This window comes from Bufo bufo, chromosome 5, assembly GCF_905171765.1.
Source record: "Bufo bufo chromosome 5, aBufBuf1.1, whole genome shotgun sequence".
Lineage (NCBI taxonomy): Eukaryota > Metazoa > Chordata > Amphibia > Anura > Bufonidae > Bufo > Bufo bufo.
The window spans coordinates 539000828-539017010 of NC_053393.1; the positions used below are offsets into that span (position 1 = coordinate 539000828).

General features: G+C 45.6%; 1 protein-coding gene across 1 annotated transcript in view; it reads right to left on the reverse strand.

Moving 5' to 3' along the window:
* The window catches only part of DGKB (diacylglycerol kinase beta), a 668472-nt gene that overhangs the window by 387354 nt on the left and 264935 nt on the right, over positions 1-16183 (reverse strand). The window contains exons 16-18 of the mRNA XM_040431289.1: positions 12632-12706; positions 10739-10824; positions 9606-9695 (exon numbers count right to left, since the gene is read on the reverse strand). Coding sequence (XP_040287223.1) covers positions 9606-9695; positions 10739-10824; positions 12632-12706 — 251 coding nt within the window. The remainder of the gene's footprint in view (positions 1-9605; positions 9696-10738; positions 10825-12631; positions 12707-16183) is intronic.

Genomic DNA, 16183 nt, shown 5'->3' on the forward strand with positions numbered 1-16183 from the left:
CACTTTGTAATATAAGAAGACACCAATAGCATATGATTGGTGAGGGCCGTCCTTTTACAGGTTTTGCACTGGGGCTCTGGAGTTAAAAGGTATTTCTGGTAGATTGAATAGGAGAAGGTGATTTGGGGCCCCTATTCTGAAGGGCCCCCTGACTGCAAATCATCATATGCCTCATTACATGATGGCAGAGTTCCCCTAACCTGTAAGATATTAGTGATATAATGATATCAATAGCAGACAATCGTACAATACATATTCTATATATCCTCACTGCATCAATAGAGACAATTCTAATAATAACTCAGTATCTGCTCATAGAACTAATAGGAAAGGAATGAGGAATTACAACTTGACCTTTGAATAAATGCATCCCATGGGAAAAGTATGCCTAAAAAAATGTCTCAGATGAAAAACAACAGAACACAAAGAGATTATATCCAAAGCAGGGCAAAAGCCAATGGCAGTGCTATGCACTAATCCTGTGGATTTCCTATTAGAGAAACCCTCATTTGGAATAGTTCATGATATGTCTAGAGAGGTATAGAGTACAGAGATACACAGTAGAAAAATATACAGTGGCATGCATTGTCTATGGGGCATTGGATAGTGTTGTCTGATGTTTTCTACTCATTTTGCACTAAAAATAATTTTTTCAATTGGTCTTTATTAAAAATGTTCCCTGTACAGCTTTCAGTTAATGTGTATTTGCAGACTGAATACTGTCAGACAGCAGCTCTGACAGCTCGATCTGTAGCCCTTATCTCTAAACTGCTGACAGCTCATAAACACTCATTATAGTAAAATTCTTAGCAAACTGCCAAGAACTGAGCTAAAATGAGTTATTTATGAGCTGTAAGGAGTTTAGAGATAAGGGATACAGATCGAGCCGTCAGAGCTGCTGTCTAATGGAATTCACACATAAACTGAAAGCAATACAGGGAAAGCTATTGTCATTTTTTAATAAAGACCATTTAAAAATAAGATTTTTAGCCCAAAATGAGCAAAATTAAATATTGATAAAAAAAATGCCTCCAAAGGTGTCCATAGCGTTTAAATTTCAAAGGGTTGTTCAGGAATTTACAAGTGATGGCCTTTCCTCAGGAGAGGCCATCAATATGTGATCAGTGATGGACCATCACCCCACACGCAGACAATCAGCTGCTCTGCAGCAGCTCTGGACAGAGCTGGTTACTGCAGCTCTGTGTTCCTATTAAAGTGAATGCATTTGCGATCTTTGTCCACTACACAATGGACAATTGTACTGGACCCTTGCCAATCAGACATTGATAGCGGGTGACTTTAGGCCACCACTTGCAAAATCCTATAATTCCCTTTCCAAGACTATAAACTTGATGGCCTTTTGTGAGCCTGCAGCCTTTTTAATTTTCTAATTGTCGGAAATGCCAAGAGTCGGAACCCCACCAGTCTGATAATGATGGCCTATCCTAAAAATAGACCGCCTGTATTGTAGTCCTTGAGGACCCAATTAAATTTAAGAAAAAATAATAATGATATTTTAGTGAAACCAAAATAAAGGTGGATGGAGCTAGTAACTGCATTCACTTCAACAGGAGCAGAGTTGCAGTAACCAGCTCTGTCCGCTACCCAATGGATGGAGCAGTGTAGTTCCAGAGCAGGAAGTCGGTGGTGGTGATTAGAGTTGAGCGAACACCTGGATGTTCGGGTTCGAGAAGTTCGGCCGAACTTCCCGTAAATGTTCGGGTTCGGGATCCGAACCCGAACCGAACTTCGTCCCGAACCCGAACCCCATTGAAGTCAATGGGGACCCGAACTTTTGGGCACTAAAAAGGCTGTAAAACAGCCCAGGAAAGAGCTAGAGGGCTGCAAAAGGTAGCAACATGTAGGTAAATCCACTGCAAACAAATGTGGATAGGGAAATGAATTAAAATTCAAATTAAAAAAAATAAAAATTAACCAATATCAATTGGACAGAGGTCCCATAGCAGAGAATCTGGCTTCACGTCAGCAGAGAATCAGTCTCTTCATGCCATAGCAAAGAATCTGGCTTCATGTCAGCAGAGAATCAGTCTCTTCATGCCATAGCAGAGAATCTGGCTTCATGTCAGCGCAGAATCAGTCTTCATGTCATAGCAGAGAATCAGGCTTCACGTCACCCACCACTGGAACAGGCCACTGTCACACATTTAGGCCCCGGCACCCAGACAGAGGAGAGCGGTCCCGTAACAGAGAATCTGGCCTTATGTCAGCGCAGAATCTGTCTTCATGTCATAGCAGAGAATCAGGCTTCACGTCACCCACCACTGGAACAGGCCACTGTCACACATTTAGGCCCAGGCACCCAGGCAGAGGAGAGAGGTCCCGTAACAGAGAATCTGGCCTTATGTCAGCGCAGGATCTGTGTTCATGTCATAGCAGAGAATCAGGCTTCACGTCACCCACCACTGGAACAGGCCACTGTCACACATTTAGGCCCCGGCACCCAGACAGAGGAGAGCGGTCCCGTAACAGAGAATCTGGCCTTATGTCAGCGCAGAATCTGTCTTCATGTCATAGCAGAGAATCAGGCTTCACGTCAGCCACCACTGGAACAGGCCACTGTCACACATTTAGGCCCCGGCACCCAGGCAGAGGAGAGCGGTCCCGTAACAGAGAATCTGGCCTTATGTCAGCGCAGAATCTGTATTCATGTCATAGCAGAGAATCAGGCTTCACGTCACCCACCACTGGAACAGGCCACTGTCACACATTTAGGCCCCGGCACCCAGGCAGAGGAGAGAGGTCCTGTAACAGAGAATCTGGCCTTATGTCAGCGCAGAATCTGTATTCATGTCATAGCAGAGAATCAGGCTTCACATCACCCACCACTGGAACAGGCCACTGTCACACATTTAGGCCCCGGCACCCAGACAGAGGAGAGCGGTCCCGTAACAGAGAATCTGGCCTTATGTCAGCGCAGAATCTGTCTTCATGTCATAGCAGAGAATCAGGCTTCACGTCACCCACCAGTGGAACAGGCCACTGTCACACATTTAGGCCCAGGCACCCAGGCAGAGGAGAGAGGTCCCGTAACAGAGAATCTGGCCTTATGTCAGCGCAGGATCTGTATTCATGTCATAGCAGAGAATCAGGCTTCACGTCACCCACCACTGGAACAGGCCACTGTCACACATTTAGGCCCCGGCACCCAGACAGAGGAGAGCGGTCCCGTAACAGAGAATCTGGCCTTATGTCAGCGCAGAATCTGTCTTCATGTCATAGCAGAGAATCAGGCTTCACGTCAGCCACCACTGGAACAGGCCACTGTCACACATTTAGGCCCCGGCACCCAGGCAGAGGAGAGCGGTCCCGTAACAGAGAATCTGGCCTTATGTCAGCGCAGAATCTGTATTCATGTCATAGCAGAGAATCAGGCTTCACGTCACCCACCACTGGAACAGGCCACTGTCACACATTTAGGCCCCGGCACCCAGGCAGAGGAGAGAGGTCCTGTAACAGAGAATCTAGCCTTATGTCAGCGCAGAATCTGTATTCATGTCATAGCAGAGAATCAGGCTTCACATCACCCACCACTGGAACAGGCCACTGTCACACATTTAGGCCCCGGCACCCAGACAGAGGAGAGCGGTCCCGTAACAGAGAATCTGGCCTTATGTCAGCGCAGAATCTGTCTTCATGTCATAGCAGAGAATCAGGCTTCACGTCAGCCACCACTGGAACAGGCCACTGTCACACATTTAGGCCCAGGCACCCAGGCAGAGGAGAGCGGTCCCGTAACAGAGAATCTGGCCTTATGTCAGCGCAGAATCTGTATTCATGTCATAGCAGAGAATCAGGCTTCACGTCACCCACCACTGGAACAGGCCACTGTCACACATTTAGGCCCCGGCACCCAGACAGAGGAGAGGTTCATTCAACTTTGGGTTGCCCCGCAATATAATGGTAAAAGGAAATTAAAAATAGTATTGAATGAGGAAATGCTCTGGAGTAGAATAATATATTGTTAAGGGGAGGTAGTTATCATCTAATCTGCACAAGGGATGGACAGGTCCTGTGGGATCCATGCCTGGTTCATTTTTATGAACATCAGCTTGTCCACATTGGCTGTAGACAGGCGGCTGCGTTTGTCTGTAATGACGCCCCCTGCCGTGCTGAATACACGTTCAGACAAAACGCTGGCCGCCGGGCAGGCCAGCACCTCCAAGGCATAAAAGGCTAGCTCTGGCCACGTGGACAATTTGGAGACCCAGAAGTTGAATGGGGCCGAACCATCAGTCAGTACGTGGAGGGGTGTGCACAGGTACTGTTCCACCATGTTAGTGAAATGTTGCCTCCTGCTAACACGTTCTGTATCAGGTGGTGGTGCACTTAGCTGTGGCGTGTTGACAAAACTTTTCCACATCTCTGCCATGCTAACCCTGCCCTCAGAGGAGCTGGGCGTGACACAGCTGTGTTGGCGACCTCTTGCTCCTCCTCTGCCTTCGCCTTGGGCTTCCACTGGTTCCCCTGTGACATTTGGGAATGCTCTCAGTAGCGCGTCTACCAACGTGCGCTTGTACTCGCGCATCTTCCTATCACGCTCCAGTGTAGGAAGTAAGGTGGGCACATTGTCTTTGTACCGGGGATCCAGCAGGGTGGCAACCCAGTAGTCCGCACACGTTAAAATGTGGGCAACTCTGCTGTCGTTGCGCAGGCACTGCAGCATGTAGTCGCTCATGTGTGCCAGGCTGCCCAGAGGTAAGGACAAGCTGTCCTCTGTGGGAGGCGTATCGTCATCGTCCTGTGTTTCCCCCCAGCCACGCACCAGTGATGGGCCCGAGCTGCTTTGGGTGCCACCCCGCTGTGAACATGCTTCATCCTCATCCTCCTCCACCTCCTCCTCATCCTCGTTCTCCTCGTCCTCCAGTAGTGGGCCCTGTCTGGCCACATTTGTACCTGGCCTCTGGTGTTGCAAAAAACCTCCCTCTGAGTCACTTTGAAGAGACTGGCCTGAACGTGCTAAAAATGACCCCTCTTCCTCCTCTTCCTCCTGGGCCACCTCCTCTTCCATCATCGCCCTAAGTGTTTTCTCAAGGAGACATAGAAGTGGTATTGTAATGCTGATAACGGCGTCATCGCCACTGGCCATGTTGGTGGAGTACTCGAAACAGCGCAACAGGGCACACAGGTCTCGCATGGAGGCCCAGTCATTGGTGGTGAAGTGGGTCTGATCCGCAGTGCGACTGACCCGTGCGTGCTGCAGCTGAAACTCCACTATGGCCTGCTGCTGCTCGCACAGTCTGTCCAGCATATGCAAGGTGGAGTTCCACCTGGTGGGCACGTCGCATATGAGGCGGTGAGCGGGAAGGCCGAAGTTACGCTGTAGCGCAGACAGGCGAGCAGCGGCAGGGTGTGAACGCCGGAAGCGCGAACAGACGGCCCGCACTTTATGCAGCAGCTCTGACATGTCGGGGAAGTTGCGAATGAACTTCTGCACCACCAAATTCAGCACATGCGCCAGGCAAGGGATGTGCGTCAAACCGGCTAGTCCCAGAGCTGCAACGAGATTTCGCCCATTATCGCACACCACCAGGCCGGGCTTGAGGCTCACCGGCAGCAACCACTCTTCGGTCTGTTGTTCTATACCCCGCCACAACTCCTGTGCGGTGTGGGGCCTGTCCCCCAAACATATGAGTTTCAGAATGGCCTGCTGACATTTACCCCGTGCTGTGCTGAAGTTGGTGGTGAAGGTGTGTGGCTGACTGGATGAGCAGGTGGAAGAAGAGGAGGAGGAAGCTGAGTAGGAGGAGGAGGAGACAGGAGGCAAAGAATGTTGCCCTGCAATCCTTGGCGGCGGAAGGACGTGCGCCAAATAGCTCTCCGCCTGGGGCCCAGCCGCCACTACATTTACCCAGTGTGCAGTTAGGGAGATATAGCGTCCCTGGCCGTGCTTACTGGTCCACGTATCTGTGGTTAGGTGGACCTTGCCACAGATGGCGTTGCGCAGTGCACACTTGATTTTATCGGACACTTGTTTGTGCAGGGAAGGCACGGCTCTCTTGGAGAAGTAGTGGCGGCTGGGAACAACATACTGTGGGACAGCAAGTGACATGAGCTGTTTGAAGCTGTGTGTGTCCACCAGCCTAAATGACAGCATTTCATAGGCCAGTAGTTTAGAAATGCTCGCATTCAGGGCCAGGGATCGAGGGTGGCTAGGTGAGAATTTACGCTTTCTCTCAAATGTTTGTGAGATGGAGAGCTGAACGCTGCCGTGTGACATGGTTGAGATGCTTGGTGACGCAGGTGGTGGTGTTGGTGGTACATCCCATGTTTGCTGGGTGGCAGGTGCCAACGTTCCTCCAGAGGCGGAGGAAGAGGCCGAGGCGGCGGCAGCAGCAGCAGAAGAGGCCGAGGCGGCAGCAGCAGAAGAGGTAGCAGGGGGAGCCTGAGTGACTTCCTTGTTTTTAAGGTGTTTACTCCACTGCAGTTCATGCTTTGCATGCAGGTGCCTGGTCATGCAGGTTGTGCTAAGGTTCAGAACGTTAATGCCTCGCTTCAGGCTCTGATGGCACAGCGTGCAAACCACTCGGGTCTTGTCGTCAGCACATTGTTTGAAGAAGTGCCATGCCAGGGAACTCCTTGAAGCTGCCTTTGGGGTGCTCGGTCCCAGATGGCGGCGGTCAGTAGCAGGCGGAGTCTTTTGGCGGCGGGTGTTGTGATTTTGCCCACTGCTCCCTCTTTTGCTACGCTGTTGGCTCGGTCTCACCACTGCCTCTTCCTCCGAACTGTGAAAGTCAGTGGCACGACCTTCATTCCATGTGGGGTCTAGGACCTCATCGTCCCCTGCATAGTCTTCCACCCAGTCTTGATCCCTGACCTCCTGTTCAGTCTGCACACTGCAGAAAGACGCAGCAGTTGGCACCTGTGTTTCGTCATCATCAGAGACGTGCTGAGGTGGTATTCCCATGTCCTCATAATCAGGAAAAATAAGTGGTTGTGCGTTAGTGCATTCTATCTCTTCCACCCCTGGGGAAGGGCTAGGTGGATGCCCTTGGGAAACCCTGGCAGCAGAGTCTTCAAACAGCATAAGAGACTGCTGCATAACTTGAGGCTCAGACAGTTTCCCTGATATGCATGGGGGTGATGTGACAGACCGATGGGCTTGGTTTTCATGCGCCATCTGTGCGCTTTCTGCAGAAGACTGGGTGGGAGATAATGTGAACGTGCTGGATCCATTGTCGGCCACCCAATTGACTAATGCCTGTACCTGCTCAGGCCTTACCATCCTTAGAACGGCATTGGGCCCCACCAAATATCGCTGTAAATTCTGCTGGCTACTGGGACCTGAGGTAGTTGGTTCACTAGGACGTGTGGCTGTGGCAGAACGGCCACGTCCTCTCCCAGCACCAGAGGGTCCACTAACACCACCACGACCATGTCCACGTCCGCGTCCCTTATTAGATGTTTTCCTCATTGTTCCCGTTCACCACAATTTTGAGAATGGCAAATTTGGGAATGCTTTTTCAACCCAGAACAAAAAGTCTGCTTTTACGGTCACTACAAATAACTTGACCAGCTAAAACTGTGCAGATTTGGTTGAATAGAGATGTGAGACCTGTTTTTTTTTTGCGCTGTGTGACAGTTATAGGTTTAATCACAGAATGACACTTCTATCAGCACGCTAGCGTGTGTCTTAGGTTTTTCTGAATGACACTATCAATAACTTCAATGTAAGATTTTCTTTTTGGGATAGATTTCAAGTAGGCCTCAAATACCACAAACTAGTTATTTTCAGAATGGCAAATTTGGGAATGCTTTTTCAACCCAGAACAAAAAGTCTGCTTTTACGGTCACTACAAATAACTTGACCAGCTAAAACTGTGCAGATTTGGTTGAATAGAGATGTGAGACCTGTTTTTCTTTGCGCTGTGTGACAGTTATAGGTTTAATCACAGAATGACACTTCTATCAGCACGCTAGCGTGTGTCTTAGGTTTTTCTGAATGACACTATCAATAACTTCAATGTAAGATTTTCTTTTTGGGATAGATTTCAAGTAGGCCTCAAATACCACAAACTAGTTATTTTCAGAATGGCAAATTTGGGAATGCTTTTTCAACCCAGAACAAAAAGTCTGCTTTTACGGTCACTACAAATAACTTGACCAGCTAAAACTGTGCAGATTTGGTTGAATAGAGATGTGAGTCCTGTTTTTTTTTGCGCTGTGTGACAGTTATAGGTTTAATCACAGAATGACACTTCTATCAGCACGCTAGCGTGTGTCTTAGGTTTTTCTGAATGACACTATCAATACCTTCAATGTAAGATTTTCTTTTTGGGATAGATTTCAAGTAGGCCTCAAATACCACAAACTAGTTATTTTCAGAATGGCAAATTTGGGAATGCTTTTTCAACCCAGAACAAAAAGTCTGCTTTTACGGTCACTACAAATAACTTGACCAGCTAAAACTGTGCAGATTTGGTTGAATAGAAATGTCAGGTCTATTTTTTAGGCGCTGGGTGACAGGCTCAACTTGCCCCTGATGTAATATATGGCCAAAAAATAACCACACTGTTGATGGTTAAATGCACTTGGGTGACACAGGCTCAGCCTGCACCAGATGTAGTATATGGCCAAAAAATAATCAGACTGTTGATGGTTAAATGCACTTGGGTGACACAGGCTCAGCCTGCAGCTGATGTAGGATATAGCACAAAATAACCACACTATCGATGGTTTAAATACACTTGGTGATAGCTCGTGCTGGCGCACCACAAGTCACAAAATGGCCGCCGATCACCCCAGAAAAAAAGTGATCTAAAAACGCTCTGGGCAGCCTCAAAAAAGTGAGCAAGTCAATAATAGCACTTCAATGATCCACAGCTGCAGATCGATCACAGAATGAAGTCTTTTGGAGGAGTTAATCTGCCTAATCTCGCCCTAACGTCGCAGCTGCAACCTCTCTCTATACTGATCATAGCAGAGTGACGTGCGGCGCTACGTGACTCCAGCTTAAATAGAGGCTGGGTCACATGGTGCACTGGCCAATCACAGCCATGCCAATAATAGGCATGGCTGTGATGGCCTCTTGGGCCAAGTAGTATGACGCTTGTTGATTGGCTGCTTTGCAAGAAAGCGCCGAACACCGAACCCGAACCCGGACTTTTACGAAAATGTTCGGGTTCGGGTCCGTGTCACGGACACCCCAAAATTCGGTACGAACCCGAACTATACAGTTCGGGTTCGCTCATCCCTAGTGGTGATACAGGGTGTCGGACCCCCACTATGATCAGATGTTGATGAGCTATTCTGAGGATGGGACATTAATATAAACATCCTGGACAACCCCTTTTAAATGGGGGGTAATACAATCAAATGACTTCTGTTTGTGGCTAGGCATAGCATTAGACAGCATGAAAATACCATCGTCATAATACAGGCTGCCGTTGGCAAGGCCAGCATTCTGTCAACAGACTCCCTAGAGCCCTAAAGAGATATAAATGGATGATTCTGCTTGTAATAGACACAGTTTAAATAATAAAACTATATTACAGAGTTTTATAATATCCTAATAAAAGTACATTTGTAACATATGGTACACTGAATATAATTCATTTTTATATGAAATTATAATTTATTTTTTTTACCTCCTCCCCACCTCAAACATCTTGCCAGGTCATTGCCTGTACCAAGAGGTAGGATAGCTACTGGAGGCTGTTTCGTCAAATTGGCCTTATCTGTTGAAAAAAGGAGATATTTATTATTGCAGTGGAAACGACCCACAATTTGTAAGCACATCACCAGATTAAAAGCTTCCCTATACAAGAGTGGCCATGGCAAAAATTGAATTTCAGCCTTAATCAACTCCTATCCATATGTCCTATTAGGGCATATATAGTATATGTAATATAGGCGAGCGCTCCAGTGCCCCCCTTTTAACCAAAGCAAAGAGTCAATACAAAGATAAGGGCCGGGTATGACCACACATAACACAGATAGTTTGCTATGTCATTGGTTGCCATGTAATACTTCATTATCCAGCTGGTCCTTGGGGAACCTGTATCATAGGAAGAGGTTAGCCAAAAGCGAAAACCTGTTTATACCTTATGAGATGAATGACGCTATTTGCTGAGGTAAAAGGACCATCCACAGTAAAGGAGCAAAGCTCTTTTGGAAAACATCCATGAAAAAGCATGTCAGAAGACTCCCTCTCTTGTATTCCACCATGACTGAGTGTCGACTATGGGTCTGTGCACTGCTAGGCGGGTCGACAAGAGTGTTAGCTATGAGACTGCACCGCCTGGCAGTCAACAGCAGCCTACATAGTGATCACAGGTCAGAGTTATTGTTTTTAACTATGTATGTGAGTTATTTGTCTGTTTTATATTTAATCACAGTAATTTTTATCACTTAGGCTGAGTAAGCCTATTTATTCTCAAATGTGAATTCACATTAAAACAGATATGTAAGCATGGCAGTTACAATTGACTCCTGGATCTGATGGCACAGTACATAAAACTCAAATTTGCAGTTCAGTAGATGCAGATGGCGTCTTTCCACAGTTTTACTCTTTAGCCTAGTGGACTGCTGGGCTACAGTACACATGCAGGCTTAGATTAAATCAGCTGGTTGGGCACAGTGCCTAAATTGCCACACCACCCTCGCTTAGATGTGCTCACTTTGTCCTCCACAATGCTCTCTTGGGTGGCAATTTCCTAGGCCTTTTCTTCACACCCTAGGTTTTAAAAAATAATGCATAGCCAGCTTTAGTGTTTCTTACCAATGCAGTCCAAAATCCACCCAACTGTCCCATCTCCTCCACAAGCAAGAACCCGGAAGTCTGGAACATCACGAAAGAAATTCAACCTGAGAAAAGAAAAATCACAAAACTATTGCTGAAATGTGGACACATTTTTATTTTTGCTCTTTTTGAAGCATATATAGGCTATTTATGGATCCACTGGTTTTAATTGTATCAGTACTTTGGTTATGATGATGACTATGTTTAACCAGTAGATTTGGAGAGGCAGAAAGAATAATTATAAGAATACAAAAATGCCAAGCAAGGCTTTGGTTGCCCTCTTGGTGTAGCTACTAGGTTGTCAGAGACAGTAGCTGCTATGGGGCCAGGAAGCCATGGACGGTCATCTAAATTTAGAGGCGTAAGATACTAATCTCTCAGGTTGAAAACTTCATGGGGAGATAGAGGAAAAGACCCAGGGAACAGGGCAGAAACCTAAATAAACATAAAATGTCATATCCTGAAAGCACTTGTTACTGAAGTTGGTCATGGTGGACTGGAGAACCATTCCACATTTTTCTATGGCCCAATAGACTGCCAGTCAATGATATTATAAGGGCTGTTAATAAATTACTTGGTCTTTCACGTCCAAATTTGGTTTCAAAGTAAGCATACTGCTATTTGAGGCAGGTGCCCTGAAATAAAACCAAATTTTTCCTTTGAAAATCCGGTTCACTAATTCTGAGAAATGTTTATTTTTATTTGTATGCAAATTAGTTTTTTTTGCACCATGGACAGGGCTGCTCCTTTCAGTTCCCCTTCCCATGTATCATCGCTATTGACTTTGAAATCTTAGGGACTTTTAATAAAATATTGGAAAGGGGGGGCCTGGGTAATGTTACTGTTCGAGCAATGGTGCACCAGCAAAGTAGCTCCACCCATCGTGCACCAAAACCTTATTTGCATAAAAAGAAGCATTTCTTGGGATTACAGGTTCTTATTTTGACAAAAAATTGTTCCATTTCAAGGCATTGATCTTAGATGGCAGTATGCTAACTTTGAAACCAATTTTGGAGGTGACAGCCTCCCTTAAAGCCATAGTGGTAGTTAGTATGGGTAGAGACTGGAGTAGTCCTGAAATGAGATAAACAACCCAATACCGAAAGGGTTGGGGCCAACCAAGTCTCTCCACCCTTTCTGGAAGGCTCTTATAGCAGCTGCACAGACGGCCAAAGGGTCGTAACTATAGGGATGTAGAGGTTGCAGTCATACTTGTGCCCTGGCATCTGAGGGGGCCTAAAAAGATTCCTTTGGCCTATGTGAGTAGACTAGTACTATTAAACATGTGTGATAGCTGGGGTCCTGATCCAATTTTTGCATCGGGTTACATATGTCCTGGCTTAGTTGGTAAACTCAGCTCAACAAATCTTATTAGATAAAATAAAAATTCTAGCCGTAAATTGAAGCATCTAAAACTTTTTTTTGCAGTAAAGATTTACTCCCTATTTTTATAGTTGGTTTATACTTGAACCTATACAATTTATTTTAATTGAATTAGAGTGTTTTTGGAGGGTGAAACCTGCAAATCAATAAAAATATCAATATAAAAATATTAAATTTCAGCAAAAATTTGCCGGACTTTCTGAAAAACTAGAGTGAGAATTTCTTTAAAGCACAACGACCCATGCTTACTCCTGGATAAGCACAGAAGCAGAGCTATTATCGTATGTGCCAAACAATTATATCATTTATTGTTTCAATTGCTGATATGAAGAAATAAATGACACAAAAACTTTCATGTGGTTTCAAATTTGTATTCGATAAAATTACAAATTTAAAATATTAATTTTCAAAAAAAACAACTCCACGGAGATGGAATATAGAATATCAGTCACATAAATGTAAAGTTATATGCAAGACAAAGCCTCTTACCCCGGCATAGGTCCGATCCCAGCAAGACTATAAACCTGTCGTGGATTTAGAAGGTACTGAAATTTCCTATGTATCCTGCAGATAAAAAATAATGAAAGAAAACTTACAACAAGTTTATGGAATGACAAAAAGAAAACATATGGGCATTTTATAGCACAATAAAGACATAGGACTCATTCGGAGCATATTTGTTAATCTCCGCTAATATAGAATCTTTTTATTTTTTCCACCCTTGATAAAAAATTCATTAATGTGATGGAAATTGTAAGAGTGAAAAATGGTTTTCATAATCCGATAGTAAAATAAAACTGAACACTCCCTGTTGATCACATTCACGGTTCATATATTAAGTAATGTCTTGTAATATGAGGTATATTGATAATAATTATAGAAAGGCAAATGCTGTGTCTCGGCGATAAATTTTGAGCATATGTGTAACTCTGAGAACACAAAGAAGCTAATTTTACAAAATGTAAAAAAATATGTTACATTGTTGTCACAGACTGTTTGTTGGACTGTGTCCATGTGTTCCAACATAAAGTGCATTCGGAAAGTCTTCAGACCCTTTCACTTTTTTCACATTTTGTTCTGTTGTGGCCTTTTGCTAAAATAAAAAAAAAATACAGTTTTTCCCCATCAATCTGTACTTAATCCCCGATAATGAGAAATTAAGAACAGAATGTTAGAAATTAGGGTTGAGCGAACTCAAACTCCATAGTTCGGGTTCAGGTCCGGTGTTCGGGTGATTTTATAACATGGTTATAACGTAAAATAATAGCGTTCTTAAGACAGAATGCTAAATAAAATGGCCATTGAGGGGTTCAAATAATAAAAAAAAACTCACCTCATCCACTTGGTGGCGCAGCCGGTATCCTCTTCTTTCTTCAGGACCTGCAAAAGGACCTGCGATGACGTGGTGAGTGCGGTGACATCACCGCAGGTGATGTTGAATGGAGATAGAAGGACCTGCGGTGACGTCACCGCGCTCACCATGTGGTGAGAGCGGTGACGTCATCGCAGGTACTTTTGCAGGTCCTGAAGAAAGAAGAGGATACCGGCTGCGCGATCAAGTGGATGAGGTGAGTTTTTTTTAATTATTTTTAACCTCTCAATGGCTATTTTATTTTGCATTCTGTCTTAAGAATGCTATTATTTTCTATTATAACCATGTTGTAACGGAAAATAATAAAGTGAAGTTCGGGTCCCCATTGACTTTAGTGGGGTCTGGGTTCGGGGTCAAGTTCGGGTCCCGAACCCGAACTTTGACCTGAAGTTCGGCAAAACCCAACGAACCCGAACTTCTACAGGTTAGCTCATCCCTATTAGAAATCTTTGCTAATTTATTGACAAGGAAAAACTAAAATCTTACACCGACATAAGTATTCAGACCCTTTTCTCAGGACATACTGTAAGTATTCAGTTCCTTTACTCAGAAAATAAGTATTCATACCGTTTACTTGGGACTTAGTTGAAGCCCCACTGGCAGTGATTACAGCCTCCAGTCTTCTTGGGTATGATGTCACAAGGTTTGCACACCTGGATTTGGGGACTTTCTGCCATTCTTCTCTGCAGATCCTCTCAAGCTCTGTCAGGTTGGATGGTGGCTGTGGTGGACAGCCATTTTCAAGTCTCAAGGACATTCACAGAGTTGTCCCTAAGCCGCTCCTGTGCTGTTTTGGCTGTGTGCTTAGGGTCAATGTCTTGTTGGGAGGTGAACCTTTGTCCCAAACTGAGGTTCAGAGTGCTGTGGATCAGGTTTTCAATAAAAAATATTTTTGTCGTTTCCTCCTTTCAGTTTTCCCTACACATCTGGCCTCCCTGTCCCCCCAGCATGATGCTGCCACCACCGTGCTTCACTGTAGGGATGGTATTGGGCAGGTGATGGGCAGTGCCTAATTTCCTCTAAATATGACACCTAGAATTGAGGTCAAAAAGTTCAATATTGGTTTCATCAGACCAGATAATCTTGTTTCTCACAGTCTGAGAGACCTTTAGGCGCTTTATTGCAAACTCCAGGTTCATGTGTGTTTTACTTTTTCTGTCCACTGTACCATAAAGCAAATATTGGTGGAGTGCTGCAGTGATGGTTCCAGAAGTTTCTCCCATATACACACAGGATTTTTGGAGCTCAGCCAGAGTGACCATTGGGTTCTTGGTCACCACACTTACCAAGGCCCTTCTTCCCCAATTACTTTTGGTAGGGAGTCATGGTTGTTCCAAACTTCTTTCACTTAAGAATTATGAAGGCCACTGTGCTCCTGAGAACTTTCAGTGCAGCAGAAATGTTTCTGTTCCCTTCTCCAGATCTGTGCCTTCACACAATCCTGTCCCTGAGCTCTACAGGCAGTTCTTTCCACCTCATGGCTTGGTTTTTGCTGAGATGTCAGCTGTGAGACCTTATATAGACAGGGTTGTGTCTATCAAAATCATGTCCAGTTATCACAGTGCAGTTCACTGTGTCACTTGTTGCTGTGCAGGCTGGCAGCAGTTGCTCTTGCGTACTGGCTCTAGGCTGTTTCCTGTGTATACTTCTTTCTTGGGGCTGCGTGCTGGCTACGGTCTTCTGTGTGTGAAATGTGGTCTGTAAATGTTTACTCCCTGTGTCTGCATCACAGTGTTCCTAACACTATTTGCCGTGCAGGCTGGCTGCATGCGATCTTACATACTGGCTGCGGACTGCTACCCTTGTATGCTGGTTGCTTGGGTGCTGCATGCTTTGGTCTTCTGTGTCTGAATGTGGGCCTGTGTATGTGGATATTCCCGGTGTTTGTATCACAGGACAGTTCTCTGTCTTGCCATGTTGGCCAACTGCCTGCGATATTGAGTACCGGCTGGTGGTGTTTCCCATGTATGTTGATTGCTTGTGGTGCTTGCTGGCTACGGTGTTCTGTGCCTAGTGTGAGCTGCCTCCTGTGTTTTGTATGCTCTGTGTTCATGCAGGATTAATGATACCCTGGTCTGTGTGCTTAATTACCAGGTGGTCAGGTGCTCTAATTAACCTACTATATAGACCTGTGAGCTGTGTGCCTGAGGCAATCTGTCTCCAGCTTGGCTGTGTGCAGGGTGTATACTCCAGACCTGAGTCTTTGCCATTCTAACCTGATCTGTGTGGTCACCTGGTAATTCATTGATATTACCATGCATCGGTCCCTCATGGGTTCTGGTGTATTGTTCGTGCAGCTCTGTCTGTGACCGCCATGCATCTGTTCCGCATGGGGTACAGGCATCTGCCTGTCTTATGTCTGAGCAGCTTTGTCTGTGACAGCCATGCATCTGTTCCGCATGGGGTACAGGCATCTGCCTGTCTTATGTCTGAGCAGCTTTGTCTGTGACAGCCATGCATCTGTTCCGCATGGGGTACAGGCATCTGCCTGTCTTATGTCTGAGCAGCTTTGTCTGTGACAGCCATGCATCTGTTCCAGGCATCTGTCGTTGTCTGCCTGTGTTCGCCTTATTCTGTTCAGCATGTGGTTCATGTCTGAACTGTGTCCTATGTTCCTGGTTGTTTGGGTTCCAGTTCCTGTTTTGTTTTTGTGACTGGACCATTGGTGC